This window comes from Cydia pomonella, chromosome 19, assembly GCF_033807575.1.
Source record: "Cydia pomonella isolate Wapato2018A chromosome 19, ilCydPomo1, whole genome shotgun sequence".
NCBI lineage: Eukaryota > Metazoa > Arthropoda > Insecta > Lepidoptera > Tortricidae > Cydia > Cydia pomonella.
In genome coordinates this window covers 5,313,354-5,331,559 of record NC_084721.1, presented here as the reverse complement: position 1 = coordinate 5,331,559, position 18,206 = coordinate 5,313,354, and the positions used below count along the sequence as shown (strand labels likewise).

Below are 18,206 nucleotides of genomic sequence, written 5' to 3'. Positions count from 1 at the left end.
AAACTCTCCAGAGTAGCGCTAAGGTAGCTAAGAACCTAGGCGTTATTGACGGAGTGAAGTGCGCTGTCTATGATTTGATTTTTTTTTCCAAGTATTTTAGGTATTGTAGCGCCACCTATTTAAGGTTTTTTGGTCACCCTTTTTTGTACATGGAGATTTAATCCTTACCTCCACCTTCCATATCTAAGACCTTACTACGCTTGGCATTTACAGGAGCCCGAAACCATGATCTGAATAATTCCTTGAAATACTCGTAGTTCTCCGATAACTAGTGTTGGTACAAATTCGAGTATTTTTAGACGACCCGAGACTCGACTCGTTTTTACAAGACCCAGCGCTAAAAAAACTTCCATGTATTTTAAGCCCCTAGCTGAATCCTTTTTTAATTTTTAGGGGTAACTAGATCACGCAGCTGCGGTATGCCTAAGAAGCGCTGGCTAGACATCATGACAGCGGACAGGGAAGAGAACAATCTCACACCTGAGGATGCCGAAGACCGGGAAAAGTGGAGAAGATTAAGGGCCAGTTGCATCATGCCCATTTGATGTACTGATCATGTTTAAAAATGGCGCTAGCGAATGCTAACTGTATATTTGGATTGCACCACGCTATTTGTCTGTAAGAAAGCGGACCCTGGCGCTAGACCGGGAAAAAGCTAGGCTAAAGAAGAAGAAGAAATCAAATGGACTCAAACGTACAAGTATAAACCCCGTCAACAAATTTGACTAAATTACTCAACTAAATGATAGTAGAAAATATGTTATTATTTGTAAAGTCAACCTATAAATTTTATGTGAAGACAATGCGTTTTGAAAAATTTGGGTTGAAGAGGACTCAAGTCTCTACAAAAGGCTCAAGTCTTTAACAAGTCTTCTTCTTTCGTGTCGTAAGGGAACTTCGACACGAAAGACGTTGGTTGCCCAGAAGGCAGCAGTGCTGACAGCCCTGACCATTGCGTGCCTCGGGTCAGATTCCAAGTACGGGCATGCAAGGCTTGCCAACATGTATTGTGCGCCAAGCATTGCGGTGTCGTGTCGCAAGCACACGTAGTCACTAAGCAGTTCCCATCTAAGCATGTTTTGTTTACAACGGCCAACCATTATTATAATGAGCGCGTATTGTCCCACAGCTGGGAGAAGGCCTCCCACTTATTCTTCCACGTATCTCTATCCTTGGAATTCTTTCACCAGTCTATGTCAATTGGCATCAAGCTCGTCCCGACGTCCGACGAATCCAATCATAAAGGAATTGATGTCAGCGGAAAACAGTTAACGGCCAACCAACAAGTTAAAAATAACTCAAGATTGACTTGATTATAAGAGTTAAAATTGAGTTGAGTCTTAAAGCAAAGGACTCAAAAGACTCGAGTCTTAACCAACACTAGATAGAGGCACCTAAATGCCCCTCGAGTGCTCGTCCTGTCACGTGCGGGGCCACAATTCGTTTACCCTCGCAATTGACTGGAGTGTTCGGTGTAACGGACTACTGATGTTCTAAATCATCGAGTGCTACCTTCGTTGCTTTAAATTGAAGGCATTGAAGAAAATTGGCATTGGTCCCGGGTTCGAATCGCGGTACGGGCATTTATTTTTGTATGATGAGCACAGATATTGTTCCTGAGTCATGGTTGTTTTCTATGTAATTATATACTTATATCGTAGTCTTAGTACCCACAACACACGCCTTCTTGAGCTTACCGAGGGGCTTAGTCAATTTGTGTAAAAATGTCGTATAAAAGAAACAATTTTGCGTACTATATCATAAAAATACTACAATATTCATTTTTCAAATTTATTTTAACCATGTAATAGCTGAACAAATTCATTTACTGATAATTTCTTATTTATTTACTCACAGTTAAATTTTCGGGAATTGGTAGTTTTTTAACTTTATTGGTTCTTATAAACACAACATAATACATATAAAACTTAAAATCTAAATCTAAAAATAAATAAAACTAATCTTAAAATAAATAATTAAAAACTATCCCCCTGCGGCATGGTGCCGTAGATGCTGGCAGCATTTCCTCGTTGTATCGCAATACTTATTCTCTGTGCGAGGAAGCTGCCAGCTCTACGATCACCGGTAGCGTCTGCTATTTTTTTTTGGATAATTCCTTGAACAGTGTAGATGCATTCGGACCCCACGGGCCAAGGGTCTCGACGCCAAAAGGTACGAAATCGTATTCGGGGCCGAGACCCCTATATATGATCTTTTTTAATTTTTCGGCCGCCTCTGCCGCCGCGCCGGCTTTTGCAGTTGTGCCGTGGAGATGAGACGGGGCTAGGGTGTCTACACATGTGGCGTCCCACACCAGCACCCGTCCCATCTTCCACGGAATTAGTGACATTCCGTCCGGTATGGTCCGGCTGGTATTGTAAGAGACCATCGTCTCTTACAATACCAGCTGGCTCAAGAAGAGCTGGCACGTTCACGCTGGCAAGAGACCGGCGGAGAATATCGTTAAGCGCGGCGTGTCTAGAGAAGCGGCCGGCGTTCCTTTGGCAGGAGAGCCCGTGGTGTCCGAGGGCGTCGACATCAGTGCCGCAGGGGCACCTATGTGGGGCACAGACCCGGACGCCTTGTAGCAGGCAGGTTGCAACGCGCAGAGTGTGCGGTTCCAAAAATTGGTTCTTAATATTGATTCTCTAAAGCGTTGTTAATAATATGTGCTCCCGACTACAAATTTTAGAGGAAAGAAGACACAGTCACGTGATCGCGTCTCCATACAGACGTATTCCCCGTTTTCCTCTCTAGATATTAACATTTACCGATATATTTATTGTGCAATTAACATTAATTGCAAATGGCCATCCATATATTAACAAAATCGTGCTATTTTGAGTTTTGAATTGACTTAATAAAGTATAAATCGTGTCATTCATGACGAGTGCCTTGACTCGTAGTGCCATGTTATTAAAGGTTAGATTTAACAAATCTGTGCGTCATCGTGGATGACATGAACTATAATGATGCTAAGCATGAATAATTTCGACCGTTAACCCGTTTCGACCGTTCCATAGTTATATTGCTGTCCCGCTCGCACGGTGACATTGACTGCCGGCATCGTGTGTGGTACAGCAATACAACTACGCGTCTACAATAAAGATTAGAGATAGGAAATTTCCTTTAATAACCAAAGCTATAATTATTTGAATTTTTATAAATATCTAACACATTCCCTTTTTTACCCAGTGTCCCCGATCTCGGTGTCGCTCGTCAACCGACCGCAGCAGCTGATCGCCGGAGCAGCCTCGACGTTGCGATGCGTCGCCGAAGGCAGCCGACCGCCGGCTCAGATTACCTGGTTCAAAGACAATAGGAGTCTTGAGAGAGAAAAGGTATTGGTCTGCTTACGTACAGAAGTCAGAGTCATAAGCGTGTAAGTACTTATCATTGTCGATCTAAGCAATAGGCTGTCGCGATCAGGTCATTGCATCCGTCACTTAGTTATACGTGGTTGTAAACGCCATCCGAATGTAACAAGTTTCTTGACGTCACTGGTGGAATCTATTAGTCGTATTTTGATTGTATGACAGGTTATGAATTTGATCTGGATTTGTTATGTCAAAAGTCACTGGTTGATGAAAAATTACTTGGACACTGACAAGATCATATAGATAAAAAAAAACAACGGGTTGCACTCCGGGAGTGCCGGCAGAAGTGAAAACTTGAATATTAACGTTGTGCATTTTTGATATTTTGGAGAAATTGAGTAGCAGTTCTATAAAAAGAGATAATTCTCTATTATACCAACGTAAATAAATTTGAGTGTGGAAGATATTTTTAATGTTCATATACAACATATACAGAGTAATTCATAAGACGTGAGCAGGACTACGAGAATTAAAATCGCATAGCATATCATAATTAGATAAACCTAAATGCATGCTAATTATATAAAACATGATACTACGATGTAATGAACATTCCTGTTTCATTAAATATTTGGATAAAACAGCTCGCTGCCTAGGCAATCACAAACCTTGCTAAGTGTAACGCCTCACTTCCACTATAACGATTTGCAAAGTTTAGGTCAGTGTAAGCAATAGTACATTGTGCAACGAGGGGGGTAAGTGAAATATTGTACGAGAGTCTATGTACGATACTCGAGTAAATTAAATACTCAAATACAATTACAAATATGGAATCAATGAAATATTAGATACTTTATTAGAGATGTATAACCTCTCTAAATTCCGAATTACACAAAAAAACTATGATAAAAAAAATACAAACAACAAATTATAAGTTAATTTTTTTTTGAAATGTAAAAGTTTTTAAGTGTCAAAGATAAAATATAATTTAAAAAAAAACGATATTTAAAATATCCTTAGAGATGTAAAGGGTCTCCAAGACTTGAATTCTTATATAAATAATTAAAAGACATGAAATTAAATGAAAAATACTTTTTCACGTCAGCAGCTCGAATAAGGGTAATTTGATGCTTAAAAACAGTGAGCAAAATCGCATTTTGTAATGTTCGTTAATTCATTATTTTCGTATTATTTTATTGAAATTGCTTTCGTTTTGTTTTATTGCGGTAATTAAAGTTAATTGTTAGAATAACTTCAGAAAACATGAGTGAAATAGTGATGAAGATGGATTAAATTTTTTCAGGTTGTATTTTTTGATGGCTGACAGACGTGAAATTTTTTGTACCACACGAGATCAAAGTTATTTACATCTCGTGCGCTTTTGAGTCCCTTACCACGCTCAAGATTCTAAATTAGATTCGAGAGAGATTATTATTATAGAATCTTTCGCTTGCACGGGACTCAAAACAAGCACTCGAAGAAATATCAAACTTTGCTCTCTTGTTGTACAAATAACCATATATAAAATGGCTGATGTACTGGTTGCCAGAGCCACTGTGCTTGCTAAGCTTCCAGAATATCTCTACTCGCTAACTAGGTCAGTGTCTAATCAGATTTCTGTGGGCATGGAATGACTTAACAAAATTTGCTGAAACGTAATGCATCGTCATGGTGAAAAAGGTTGCTCGCAAAACGTGAACACTGAGCATTTGGCGGAATGCTTGGGATTTACCTACGTAAACGTCTTTACCCTTTTTGCTTGGCTTTTTACTTCGTAAACATTCCCCCGGGTAAGCAGATAAAAAGCCAAATTATAAGCTTTTAGAGCAAAAATTAAGATTTTCTTGTTCCAAAAATATTTTTAACAATAATATGTTATGTATAGCATTCGATACCAGAGTTAAAGTCACACACACAACAACCATATCACAGTCAAACCCGTTATCAATGTTCAAGTTCCAGATGAAGGCCTCCTCCAAAGATGCCTTGTTTGCTCTGTCCTGGGCTATTGGGGTGTGGGCTGGTCCAGTTAGGACCAGCAATTTTATTTATCTCGTTAGCCCATCTCGTTCGCGGTCATTCGTTACCGCGTTTCCCACTTGGGCCTTTCCACGATGTCACTCTTAGGGTTCATCGGTCGTCTGTCAGTCGTGCTATGTTCGACCCATTTCCATTTTAGCTTTCGGGCATATTTTAGAGCATCAATACCGTTTGATATGCTTCTTATTTTAGTGTGCCGTTATAACTACATATTATTTTACTATTTTACTTGAGCGAAGTTAGGGTGGCCTACGGTAAATGCTTTTGCCAATCCTGATTTTCAATGATTTGCAACACGGATAACGGGGTTTGGTTACAGTAATATTTCGTACCGATCGCTAGCTCAATAGGCAATTGCAAGATTGGCCAAAAAGTTTTTTCAAGGTTTCTTCTGCTATCGTCGGTACACCTAAATTACATTCACTCATTATTGTTCAGCAATATATGGTTGATCATTAACCTCAAGTCTATATTTCTTGGTTCATATCACAGCTTGGTCATCTGTTATGTTGAGTTTATATTTTTATTTGAATGTAATGCGTTATCCATCGAATCATCATTCATCATTACCTATCTGACAGCGAATATTCAGTAATACAGGGTGGGTAAATAAGAGTGATACACTTTTTTTTTTTTTTTTAATTATATTTAGTGCAAAATTAATTAAATATTTTTTCATAAATATATTATTCAGGGTTGGCAATTGTATACGGAAGATAAGTTCTGCCAAATGTATAGCAACAAGATTTTTTTCCTCAAATGTGTGTGTTGCTTAAAACACGTTATTTGCCTGATTAATTTCGAGTAAAGGTGAGAGTGATTGGAACCCAAATTCCCTTAATTTTGCAGCTCCTGTCTTATTTCTGTGGGGCTGTCTAAAATTACATATCTACGCTAACAAGTTGATGAAATTAAATCAGTTAAAACCGACTATCCGAAACAAATTTACTAAGATAACGCCGAAAATGTGTGAAAATATTCTGAAAATTGCGATGATAATAAATAAATAAATAAAAATAATAAACATAATAGGACATTATTACACAAATTGACTAAGTCCCACAGTAAACTAATGATAAGGGCTTACATGTGCCTGCTGTTAGAGTCGAACATATGTCAGAATTGTCAGACATTATGTTCCGCATGTATTTGCCAACCCTGAATAATATATTTTTAAAACAATACTTAATAATCTCTGAACTTAATAAAGTTAAAATTTAAAAACAACATTTATACTTCTTATTTGCCCACCTTGTATAAGTACATAGGTAAACAAACAATATTCTCCATAAATTTCGGTGAAGGAAAACATCGTGAGGAAACCGGACTAATCCCAACAAGGCCTAGTTTACCCTCTGGGTTGGAAGGTCAGATGGCAGTCGCTTTCGTAAAAACTAGTGCCTACGCCAAATCTTGGGATTAGTTGTCAAGCGGACCCCAGGCTCCCATGAGCCGTGGCAAAATGCCGGGACAACGCGAGGAAGAAGAAGGAGATTCTCCATAAATAAATTAAAGTAAAAAAAGTTTTAAGTTAAACGGTTTTATTTCAATCAGATATTGTACAGGCGCAAATTTCATCGAAATCGGTTAAGTAGAAATGGTCGAAAAATCGATTGCAAGATTTGAAGCAAATATTTATATATGTAGATTCATACAAAGAAGATACGGGGTCAAGCTAAGTAAAACCGATTAAAAATCGTATATTTATCTTCTTGTGAACAAAGTTACAGACAAAATAGTTTTTGTTTACATTTTGTAACACATGAATACTTACTTATACAGTTTTACATACATTCAACCATCATAATTTAATTAATTTGGCTAAGTGCCACATGGAAATATTTGGAAGATGAACATTTTGTTGTTTATGTTGTGAGTAATTAGCGTGATAGGAACGTTTGTTTATTGTAGGAACTTTGTAAATTAAATTCTCAGAAAACTAATAAACTTATAGTATTTTTGATAGTGTAAACTTTATTCATATATATTATTATTTTAATTTTAAAAGAGGTCATGTATTTTGAATATGATATAATATACTGTAGGTACTTATTTATTACATAGTTAACAATTATGATGGAAACACCTTTTTGTAATCCGTCTGATGATAAACGTACATCGTATTCTACGGGGCAATGTTGGCCGAACGTTAATAAGAATTGACCAATAACCATTCCTAACCGTAAACTGTAACCGTCCGTTACGGTTTTCGGTTCAATTTGTAATAGTTAATGGTCAATTCTAATTAACGTTCGGCCAACACTGCTACAGGGCTTGCTTTTTCAAGGGTTAGGCAAGAATAGGTATTTGTTTTACAAGGGGACAAAGTTTTTATTTAACCGCTCGTGGTAATATTGATACCCGAGCAAGCGAAAGATTTCAAAATTTAACCACGAGCGTAGCGAGTGGTTCGAGAAATGGAATCTTGAGCGTTGCAAGGGTATTAAGGCACGACGGTTAAACTAACTTTGCCTCCGAGTGAAACAGAAAATTTTTCACCGCACCAACGCGAGGAAAATACCAAACAAATCAAACCAAATCAAATCCAAATGAACGTAATATAAAATGTAACATTCAAAATCATTATTTAAACGTAAATTCCACGAGCTAACATAAGGAAACAACTTAAAATTTGCATCTGATTACATTGCCCCACATGTTGATAAAATGCAACTTTCTCATTAGTTTTTGAACAAACAAGAGGGCCTTTAACAGTTGGTGTGGTGAAAATAATATTATTATGTGCGTTGACAATTTCCAAGGTGTAACAAAAATAGTGGGGATCTGTTTAAAGGCATACTTATTCAGTGTCGTGTTCTAATTAGGAAAAAGTAGAAGAAAAAAATTCCTGACGCGAAAAAACTTTTTTTTCTATGGTCGTTTAAGTCGGCCAACATTCCATACAGACGCCAAAAATTTTCGCGTCATGATAACACGATACCGACGGACCACGATACGTAATATGCCATTGTTACTCTCTGTATTATGCTCAGTTCTAGAATATATAAGTACAATATTGCCTGTCAACAATCAAAACCAACCATCGACCAAAATCGGAATTATGTCAAGTGGCATTAGTATAGAATTATTGTAATTGAATTCAGAATTACTATGCGATTGAATAAATTGTTTACTTTTCTATATTTCGTGTCTTCCACGATGACGCGCAGATTTTCCAAATCTAGCCTTTAATAACATGACATTACAAGTCATGGCACCCGTTTCCTTGAGTGACACGATAATGTTACAGTATACTCCATGACATAACCATCCACTGTGTCTCCTAAATGCAGCTTTTCGTATAATACGTTTTGTATATTCAAGTCAGCTGCTTGCGGCCGCAATGGAGCTCATAAGTGGCCACAGTTTTTCATTGTAGTGTGTCACTTTCGTACTCATTGTTCACATACCTACGTGATGGCTTCCCTTTTTCATGCATCAATTAAATATTTAATTAAGTATCTATAAGCGCAATTTAGATCTGTGGTATTACAACAATTTGCTGATGTTGGTCAAGGGACAAATGCATGTACTTACTTTTGACGACCGGTCTGGCTTAGTCGGTAGCGACCCTGCCTATGAAGACGATGTTCCTTGGTTCGAATCCTTGTAAGGGCATTTATTTTTGTGATGAACACAGTTATTTGTTCCTATGTCATGGATGTCTTCTACGTATACCTATGTATGTAATTATATATGTATATACCTACGTATGTGTATACCGTCACCTCGTACCCATAGAACAAGCTTTGCTAAGTTTGGGGCTATGCTGATCTGTTTAAAATGACCCCTAATATTTATTTCTTCTTCCTCGCGTCGTCCCGGCATTTTGCCACGGCCCATGGGAGCCTGGGGTCCGCTTGACAACTAATCCCAATATTTGCCGTACGCACTAGTTTTTACGAAAGCGACTGCCATCTGACCTTCCAACCCAGAGGGTAAACTAGGCTTTGTTGGGATTAACCCGGTTTCCTCACGATGTTTTCCTTCACCGAAAAGCGACTGGTAAATATCAAATGATATTTCGTACATAAGTTCCAAAAAAACTCCGGAGTTTGAGCCGCGACCTCCGGTTTGTAAGCGCACGCTCTTACCGCTAGGCCACCAGCGCTCTAATATTTACTATTATTTATTAATTTCTCATCAACACATTACACTACTCACGGAATACCTACTATACTCAACCGCAATGAGAATGGATTACTTTCTTTCAAAAAATCCAAATAAAGTACCCCATGTTGATTGCTCTTAAGTGTACTTACCTGCAAAGTTTCGGCACGATCGCGTGAACGCTAATTTAATTTTAAGGCGACCAGTCGGCAGTTTCGTTGCAACGGCTAAAAATAAGAAAGAGTAGACGCCATAACTGAGTTTTACTAAAAATGAAATAAAATTTGTACCTACCTGCAGTAAAAATACGAAAGGTAGCCTGCACGCGGATATCGAAGATATATCGCTATTTATATTATAGTAGTATTCTGTAGACGTAAAAGGTAAATACAAGTAAGTGTGCCTGCGGGATAAGAGCGACTGGCTTTCAAATAGCCTGTTTACACATTAATTTGTTTTAGCTCATATATTTGCTAAATGCGTTTTAGTGGCATATGTATGTTTAGACGCATTGCTCAAAAATCTATTTTAGTGAAAGTTAGTTTTAGTGTAAAAAAATAACTATTCAATTTTGTCTTTTAAAGTAAAATACAAAAAATACATTTTAAATTTGCAGAAATTGGGTCCAAGTGCCAATTCCAACTTTAACCTTTATTAAGTTTTTATTGTTTTCATTCCATAGAACCACGGGGTAAACTCTAATTACACAATACACATATGTCGTTGCGAAAATAAGTTATGCATAATACATAAATAGCTCGAACTGGAAAAAAATTGTGATTTCTTTCTCATCTGGACTTAGTTTAATGATAGTTAAGTTTACGTACAGACGCGATCGCTTCGACAAGGTCTCCACGGAAGACCAGCGTCAAAAGATACCTGAAAGGTAATTTGATATCAAGCTGAGGAGAGACCTTTTCAGTGACGTTTATACTTTTTACTAATAAATGTGTTTTAATAGATTTAAGCAATATTGTAAGCGTCCTGGATAAATTTATTTTCTTTACTTTGCTAGTTTAAATCGGCCTCCAGTATTTTCTGTATCAAGAAAGTAATTAATCATTTTCTCTCTTGTGTAGGTAAGCGAACACTCGAATGAGACGTGGTCGGCGAGCACATTGGTGTTCACGCCCACGCCGCTGGACAACGGTGCGGTGATCAAATGCATAGCGGCCAACCCGGCGTTGCCAAGGAAGGCGATCGATGACCACGTGCAGCTCAATATTGTATGTTAGTATCGGTGTTCTTGGTTTATGTTATTGAAAATATAGAAAAACCCCATACTAGCGTCTCTCGAGCGTCAGCGTCTAGTCAACTCAAAGGCCGCAACGTTGGCAGCTGCGCAGCTACGCCGTTTTCCATAGCGCTGCGTAGACACCGACGCTCAAGAGACGCTAGAGTGTAGGGAGCTTCTAAGGGCCACACCACACGCGTCTTTTGAGCGTCGACGTCTAGTCAGTCGATCAGTTGCGTCCAGCAGCAGACACAGAGTGAACTAGATGACAACGTTCGAAAGATGCTAGTGTGGGGTCTATCTAAGGAAGAGGGAGGGTATGCGCTGCGTTGGGTATTTGACACAGGTAAGGAGCAAGCTTAGTAACATTTCGATTTCTCTGTGAATTGAAGTTTACCTATTCATACACAGGCACATAAATAATACTCAAATTAAGTACAATGGAATCTAATATTGAACACCTCTCAAAACTGTCCCCGACATGGTTTTAGGATGAATCAAAATTGTGATGTAGTTTCAAACAGAGCAGGCACATGGGAACACTTGATTTGTATAGGGCCCGTAAAACAAACAATATTTGTATCGATTAAATTATGACAAAGGTCAATATGGGCAGTAGGGAGACACTAGAGCGTTCGCCCATTCTCGATTCCTTTCGGTTCAGCATTGCTCCGAGCAATTATTAGGGTTGACACTTCCCTTAGCGTGCACAACCACAGATAAAATAAGGGCTTGAATGTTGACAGCCCTAAATAGCCGAAAGGGATAGTGCCATACATTAAAAGCAGACAGCATGATTTGTCCCTGAATCGCTGTAAAACTTTTTTGTAGAAAGTGTCATTTCATTTCAATTCATTGATATGGGGAAGAAGAATTTGTGGTTCGGAAGACCGTTATAGGGTAACAACTCTCGTCTTTACGTACGTCACTTAAACACAGTCAGGAAGGAAGAGCTTTACTCCTTCTGCTCTACCGACCTTCTGTAAATGGTGTATGTGTACAAACGCAAGAGTTAGAAGCGATAACACGGTCCAGCATGCACACGGTCTTACCTGATAGATGGTCCTCTCCACATTGAATTTCTTATATTTATATATCTTTGTGTATTCTCCCCCAGACAGTCCGCTGGTTACCCTTACGCTGGGCAGTACGCTTAATCCCCACGACATAAAGGAGGGGGACGATGTCTACTTCGAGTGCAACGTCAGAGCCAATCCGAGGGAGCACAGGATCACGTGGTTTCATGATGTAAGTTGAATGTACGCTGATAGTACCGAGGCCAATTCGGACATTTGACATCACTTAGATATCAAAATCATAGCTAAATGATTTCTTTTAATTATCATTCACGCGTGTTATTTGTGTATTGGCGGGAGCAAGAATAGATGTCAAAATGATGTTCAGCAGTATGTTTAATTATTTAAATAAAAGTAAAGAAACAATTTGTACATTTTCGGGTACTTATAACATTTATTGGTTAACCAACCAAATACAAAACCGCCTGGATCTGTCATTGAACGACCTGACTTTAACCTACATTATTTGATTGTTTAATGTTTTCATCTACCCTCAACTGGCTTAAGGAGCCATTTGAGGGTAGATTTTGTTTACTTTTATTTAAATACCTAAAGATACAGAGTATAAGAATGGAGGAGGAGGAGGAGAAGCGTGTAGTCCAACGCAATTGGTTGTGACCAATCGCGGGCGTGATGCAAACACATCATCCAATTGTGTTGTAGCATTCCACCGAGGCACACCAAACGAGATTGTTCGCTCAAAATTATGAACGGGCCAATCTTACTTTTAAATCTTTGCGTTCAATTTTTTTTTATGGTAGTGGAGGCAAACGAACAGACGGATCACCTGATGGTAAGCGATTATCGCCGCCCATGGACACCTGCAACACCAGAAGGGTTGTAAGTGCGTTGCCGGAATTTAAGATGGGAGTACGCTCTTTATTTGAAGGTTTGAAGGGCGTATCAGTCCGGAAATACCGCAGGCGACAGTTCATCAATTACGTATCAGTATATAATATATAATTTCATAAAAATATTTATAAAGAAAAATCGAAAAGCAATTCAAACCGTGACAGTAATACGGGAACGTTCTGAGAAAAGGGTCTCATCTAAATAAAAAAAGTATTTAATATTGTACATTTTATGATACTGGACATCATAAAAATAGGGATAAGTGGGTCAAGTTACCTACTTCTGCGATAAACCATCACAAAATGAATCATGGGCTCGGTTCCGTGGGAGTGGATTGATTGAATCACATTTACGATGCTCCGCTTGCACTTTTTATGATGGCCTCGCCTCGTAATACAACGCAACGATATTTAACTTTTATCTTTTTTGAGTTTCATCAAAACCATGTTTTTTATTAAAGTTATTCCTCAGACCTTAAAAACAATGTATACATACAACCTCATTATTTAAGATTCAATCACATTTTTTTCTGTTATTGTCGGCTATTTTGACAGATACAGATACTTTTGAACGGTAACTGTAGGGCTGTCCCTATCTCTATTAGCAAAATTCCAGGGTAGCAGATACTTTTGGTGCGTTGTTTCATCCGCGTATATTCATGACTGTACAATTACCATTATTTGTCTATGTTTTTGTTATGCCTCATACCTCACTTACTATATAACTAAGTTTGTTATTTCTTATATTTTATAATATTTTAAAAATAACCTAAATCACTAACCTATTGGTTGTGTAGATTGAACAAGTTTGATAGGGTCGCCTGTTGCTGTTGCACACAGATCCGTTTAGATTTAGGGATTTGCTGCGCAACTGAAGACATGCCACCGGTATCAGAGTAACAATAAAATGGAGGCGTTATGGGCTCTTTGATTGAAACATATAGTTGAATGTTTCAATCAAAGAGAATCTGAAATAGAGGTGGATTGTCAAAGAAAACTTTGTAGCCACAGTAAATTTACTGCTAATAGATCAAAGGCCAAATGAATGGCGACATCGTTTCGAGCGATGGCGCCACAATCTTTAGCCGATGCCCGGTAAGATGGCGTCTCTTTTTGATAATTAACACATATAAGTGAAAGAATAAGGATCAAAGTCAAATGGCGTTCTAAAAGTTTGAATCATGTGTCGATAGATGGCAGTAAATTTGCTGTGGCTACAAAATTTTATTTGACAATCCACCTCTATTTCAAATTCTTTTTGGTTTAAGGAATTTGATTTAGGTGCAGTCAAAGTAAATATCGGGACAAAAAAAGTGCTAAAAATACGTACACAGTATCTTAATGTATTGGCAAAAAGGTTGCAAGGCATATTCTTTGCACTTTGTCCGTATCTTGACTTTTACCATTTCATTCCTTTCACAGTGACAATTAATATGAAAGGCCAGCACAGATCTACTTGTACTTTTAAGGTAGATTCAAATAATCGAATTGAAACTGTCCTGAGTCATACTAACTTATGCCAAAAAAACTTTTGTTTTGAGAGCGCGATGAGATTGCGGAGTAGGTATATTTTAAGGCGTTACTAGAGACCAATAAAATCGATATTTTTACAAATTTAATCTATCGGTAGTACAAATACCACAGGTTCTGTCGCTCCCACACGTGCACGCGTCAAAGTCAAATGCAATGCCCGGTGAAATGTGTATAGAACTATTTGTGTAATACCCTGTTAATCGATACCTCCTAAGTACACTGAGGAAAGTGATTTAAAGTAGAATTGTATATTTAATTATGAAACTCTAGGTCCATGGGGTCCCAGCGTGCACAAGTTTTTTTTGGAGAAATCGCGAAACGTCTGGTTGACGTAACTGGTAACCAAAGAGCTGGCGGCTTTCTCGCACACGGTATCAGTATTGCGATACAACGAAGAAATGCCACCAGCATCCTTGGTACAATGTCTCAAGGGCCTATTTTAGATGTAAGCTAGTTACAGTTATCCTTTGTATTTATCCATTATATATATTGTTATTGTAAATGAAAATTTTCAAATGAAAAAAAAAATATATAATAAGTATTTAAAATTATCAAATAATTGTAATTTCAATTGTTATCATTAGTTTATTTACCACGTCGACTCAGTAAGTTGAATCAGTATGCCACACTTTTGTTACCCTCCTCCGCGTTAACATACACCGTAAAATGGTGCATACTGACTTGCCTCAGTATACGATGTTTGATGTTTATTTGTATAAAAATATAATTGCATCCAAAACTAAAACGATTATGTAAAAAACGCAAAATCATAAAATTTACACTTGCCTCAGTATACCTTTACTTAGGAGGTATTGGTTTGCATTATTCTTGTTTTACGTCTGGTGTTATACGATTGTGTTTAGCAAACTAACGGCAATCAATTTCAATAAGCGCCCACTGCTACTGAACTAAACTTAAATCACAAATCTGTTTTTGAAGCCAATCCACGCTCTAAACAGATTACGTCCAAACTTTACTACCATTTAAACTGTTATTCAAAATTTTCCTCATTTACATTCACGTAGCATAAGCGAATCGAATTCGGTGAAATTATGCCATTCATAAATTTTAAATTTTGCACAAATTCTGCTTTTATAATAGCTGTTTTACTAAGTAGCTAATATAATAGCTGTTGTAGTAAGTTGACTACGCACTGCGTAATATGGAGGGACTCGAAATTAGCTCAATACGCTGAACCTAGTTAGTCTTAGATGAGGAATAATTTTTTTTTTTTAGCCTGTTTGAATGTCCTAGCAGTGGGCTCTGCCTCTCCCCTTGATTTTCACAATTCCCGATTTGGTGTTTCCTCCGGCCAATTAGTACTAAAAATAAATAAATTACGCTTAGATTACTTTATTACACTATATTGGTAAATAATATATTTAATAAACTTGAATATTTTATGATCAAAATTTAAATTATTTTTCTCTTTATTCGTTGCATATCTTAGATTAGGTTTTTTTATAATATGAATATAAAAGTAAAATATAAAAACACTTACAAAACAATACAAAATACATAGAAACACATTATAAAAAACCTAACCTAGGGTGCCGCCAGCAGCGGGGCAGGGCCCAAGCTGCCGGTGGTCAGGGCCGCAGCTATACGCGCCGTGTCCAAAATTACTGCCTTCTGCATCTACAAATTATTTTATTATTAAATGTGGTACAATAAAACTTTTGGAGTTCGGAGTAATGAAGATGTATCAAAATGAATTGAAACCCAAACGAGTAACTGTGTAATTGACCATAAGGCATTAAAATCAATGTTTCAGCGGACAATTCTACATGTACAGTTAGCATCAAAAGTAACGGATCAAACAATGCGTCCAAAATATCTAGTAACCGAACAAAAAGAGATATGTCTCATGTCTACAATTAGACTGTGACAAATACTTTTGAACGCCAACTATAGTCAGTACCTATCAAAAGTGACATTTCTTCCAAAAACTTCACTTTTGACTCTTAGCAGATCAGATCCATACCTAATCCAGATCCAATTCTTAACCTTTGGTATGCTTAGGAGCAGATCTGCTCCATACTCGTATATAGAATATTCAACCAAATTCAACTTAAACATGAAGATGTCATGGTTGCTAAATAAATGGCAAATTTTTTACAGGCGCATACGAAAGGTTAAGTTGTATGCTATTAAACTCAATATGTCCACTTAAGAGACAGGAATCTCGAGGTTAACATGATACACAGGTCCCCTGAACAAATGTAACATCGCAATGAGGAATGGAAATGTGGCCCTGCTTTGTTCCGACTGATTGACACTGCCAGAGCTTTTCATAACGAGGTCACGCTGTATTGTTTGCGGATGTTTGAAATTGGAATTATGGCGGTTGGCATTTGTTTTAGACGGCATGCTCAAAACAATGACGGTTATAAAAAGTAATCATTTTAATCTTAATAAAATGAGGTAAAAAGTAAACCTCGCATGAGACTGGAATTTTAGGAATTAAGTGATTAAATGTTATCCCATTTATTAATGTTATTATTAATTTTCTGCTTCAAAAACTTGACACAATTTACAATTATTAGACATGTTTGTACAATCCTTATAGTTTCGCTGTCCGTCTGTATATCTGTTTGTCCGTCCACTGCTTAGCTCACTAACCATTAGTAATATAGATCAATCAGGCCAATAAAACGGTAAAATACATAGAGGTCTTCAGAAACAACTAGGAACCCTTATAGATTCACCATGTCTATCTGTCTGTCCGTCGGTCCGGCTAGAACGCTAAAAGTTGGCATGAATGTACAAATCAGTTACGCCGACAAAGTTGTAGAATAAAAAGTGAAAAAAGGAATCCCGTCACGAAAAGTGGGAATGATTTTATGAAAAAAAAAAGAAGTAAATCTGAATAAAAGACCAAAGTAAAAAAAAATCAGATAAACAAAAGTAAACACGATTTTTGAGATTTCTTTATTCTACGTCGATGACAAACAAGCATATGGCCCACCTGATGGTAAGCAGTCTCCGTAGACTATGTACACCTACAACTCCAAAGGAGTTCGCGTTTTCGTTAAAATCTTCCCATCTTAGTGGCTTTGTGAGGCTGAAGACCTGGCGTTAAGCTTAGAAAATGTATTGCAATTGGCGCTTAACCCCTTTATTCAAATATCTGAATTAAAAAAAAACAAGATCGACTAAAAAATCAATTAATCAAAGAAACTGGTCACAACATTTCACGAGAATCGATTAAGAACGAGAACATCCGGACATACGAAAGCAAAATGCCCGAGTTATAAATAAATAAATAAATACGAGTATTATAGGATATTATTACAATAGTTATCGCCGGCGGAAATGGTCTGGTAATGTTGATTATAAATTTTTATCAATGTTTACTAAAACATACATAAAGATCGGCCATGAGAATATTGAGAATAGTTAGTAATATTTTTACCAACTTTTAGCACCTTGTACCGGACAAATGGCCGTCGGGCCAATACAGCAAGTATGCAGATATTAAAAGTACATACTAACACTACCTATATTATGCCATCATTTTATTCCTGAGAGAATAAGAAAGGTCTGGAGGCTCTGGGATCTTGGACTAATCCTTCCGTCTGCTCATTTGAGATCAATGGCGTTTGTTTTATTTCTGTTACATTAACTTCTTTACTAAACGTAACTTAGGGGTGTGTCTCACAAAGTCTGAGTAAAGTATCTAATTAACAAACAAATTAACTGCCAGATAAATCTTCCTGCAAAACTTAGAACTTTATCTACCAGTTGTGATTTGAAGATTGTGAAACGCCAACGATGACTTTATTCGTCAGATAAGTGGCAAGTAGCCGGGCATCGGCTAAAGGTGGCGTGGTAATCCACCTGTATTTCGAATTCTCTTTGATTATATATATCGTTGTCTGAGTACCCACAACACAAGACTTCTTGGCTTACCGTGGGACTTAGTCAATTTATGTAAGAATGTCCCTATAATATTTATTTATTTACTTATTATTTATATATTATCTCTTACTAATTCTCAATTTAACATTGAGCTTGGTGATTGGCGCTCATCTCGCGCACGATT

The 18,206-nt window shown here is 37.4% G+C and overlaps 1 protein-coding gene across 1 annotated transcript in view; it reads left to right on the top strand.

The window, feature by feature from the left end:
- Positions 1-18,206, top strand: part of LOC133528569 (hemicentin-1-like) — a 324,344-nt gene that overhangs the window by 290,083 nt on the left and 16,055 nt on the right. The window contains exons 8-10 of the mRNA XM_061865999.1: positions 3,196-3,341; positions 10,547-10,697; positions 11,819-11,949. Coding sequence (XP_061721983.1) covers positions 3,196-3,341; positions 10,547-10,697; positions 11,819-11,949 — 428 coding nt within the window. The remainder of the gene's footprint in view (positions 1-3,195; positions 3,342-10,546; positions 10,698-11,818; positions 11,950-18,206) is intronic.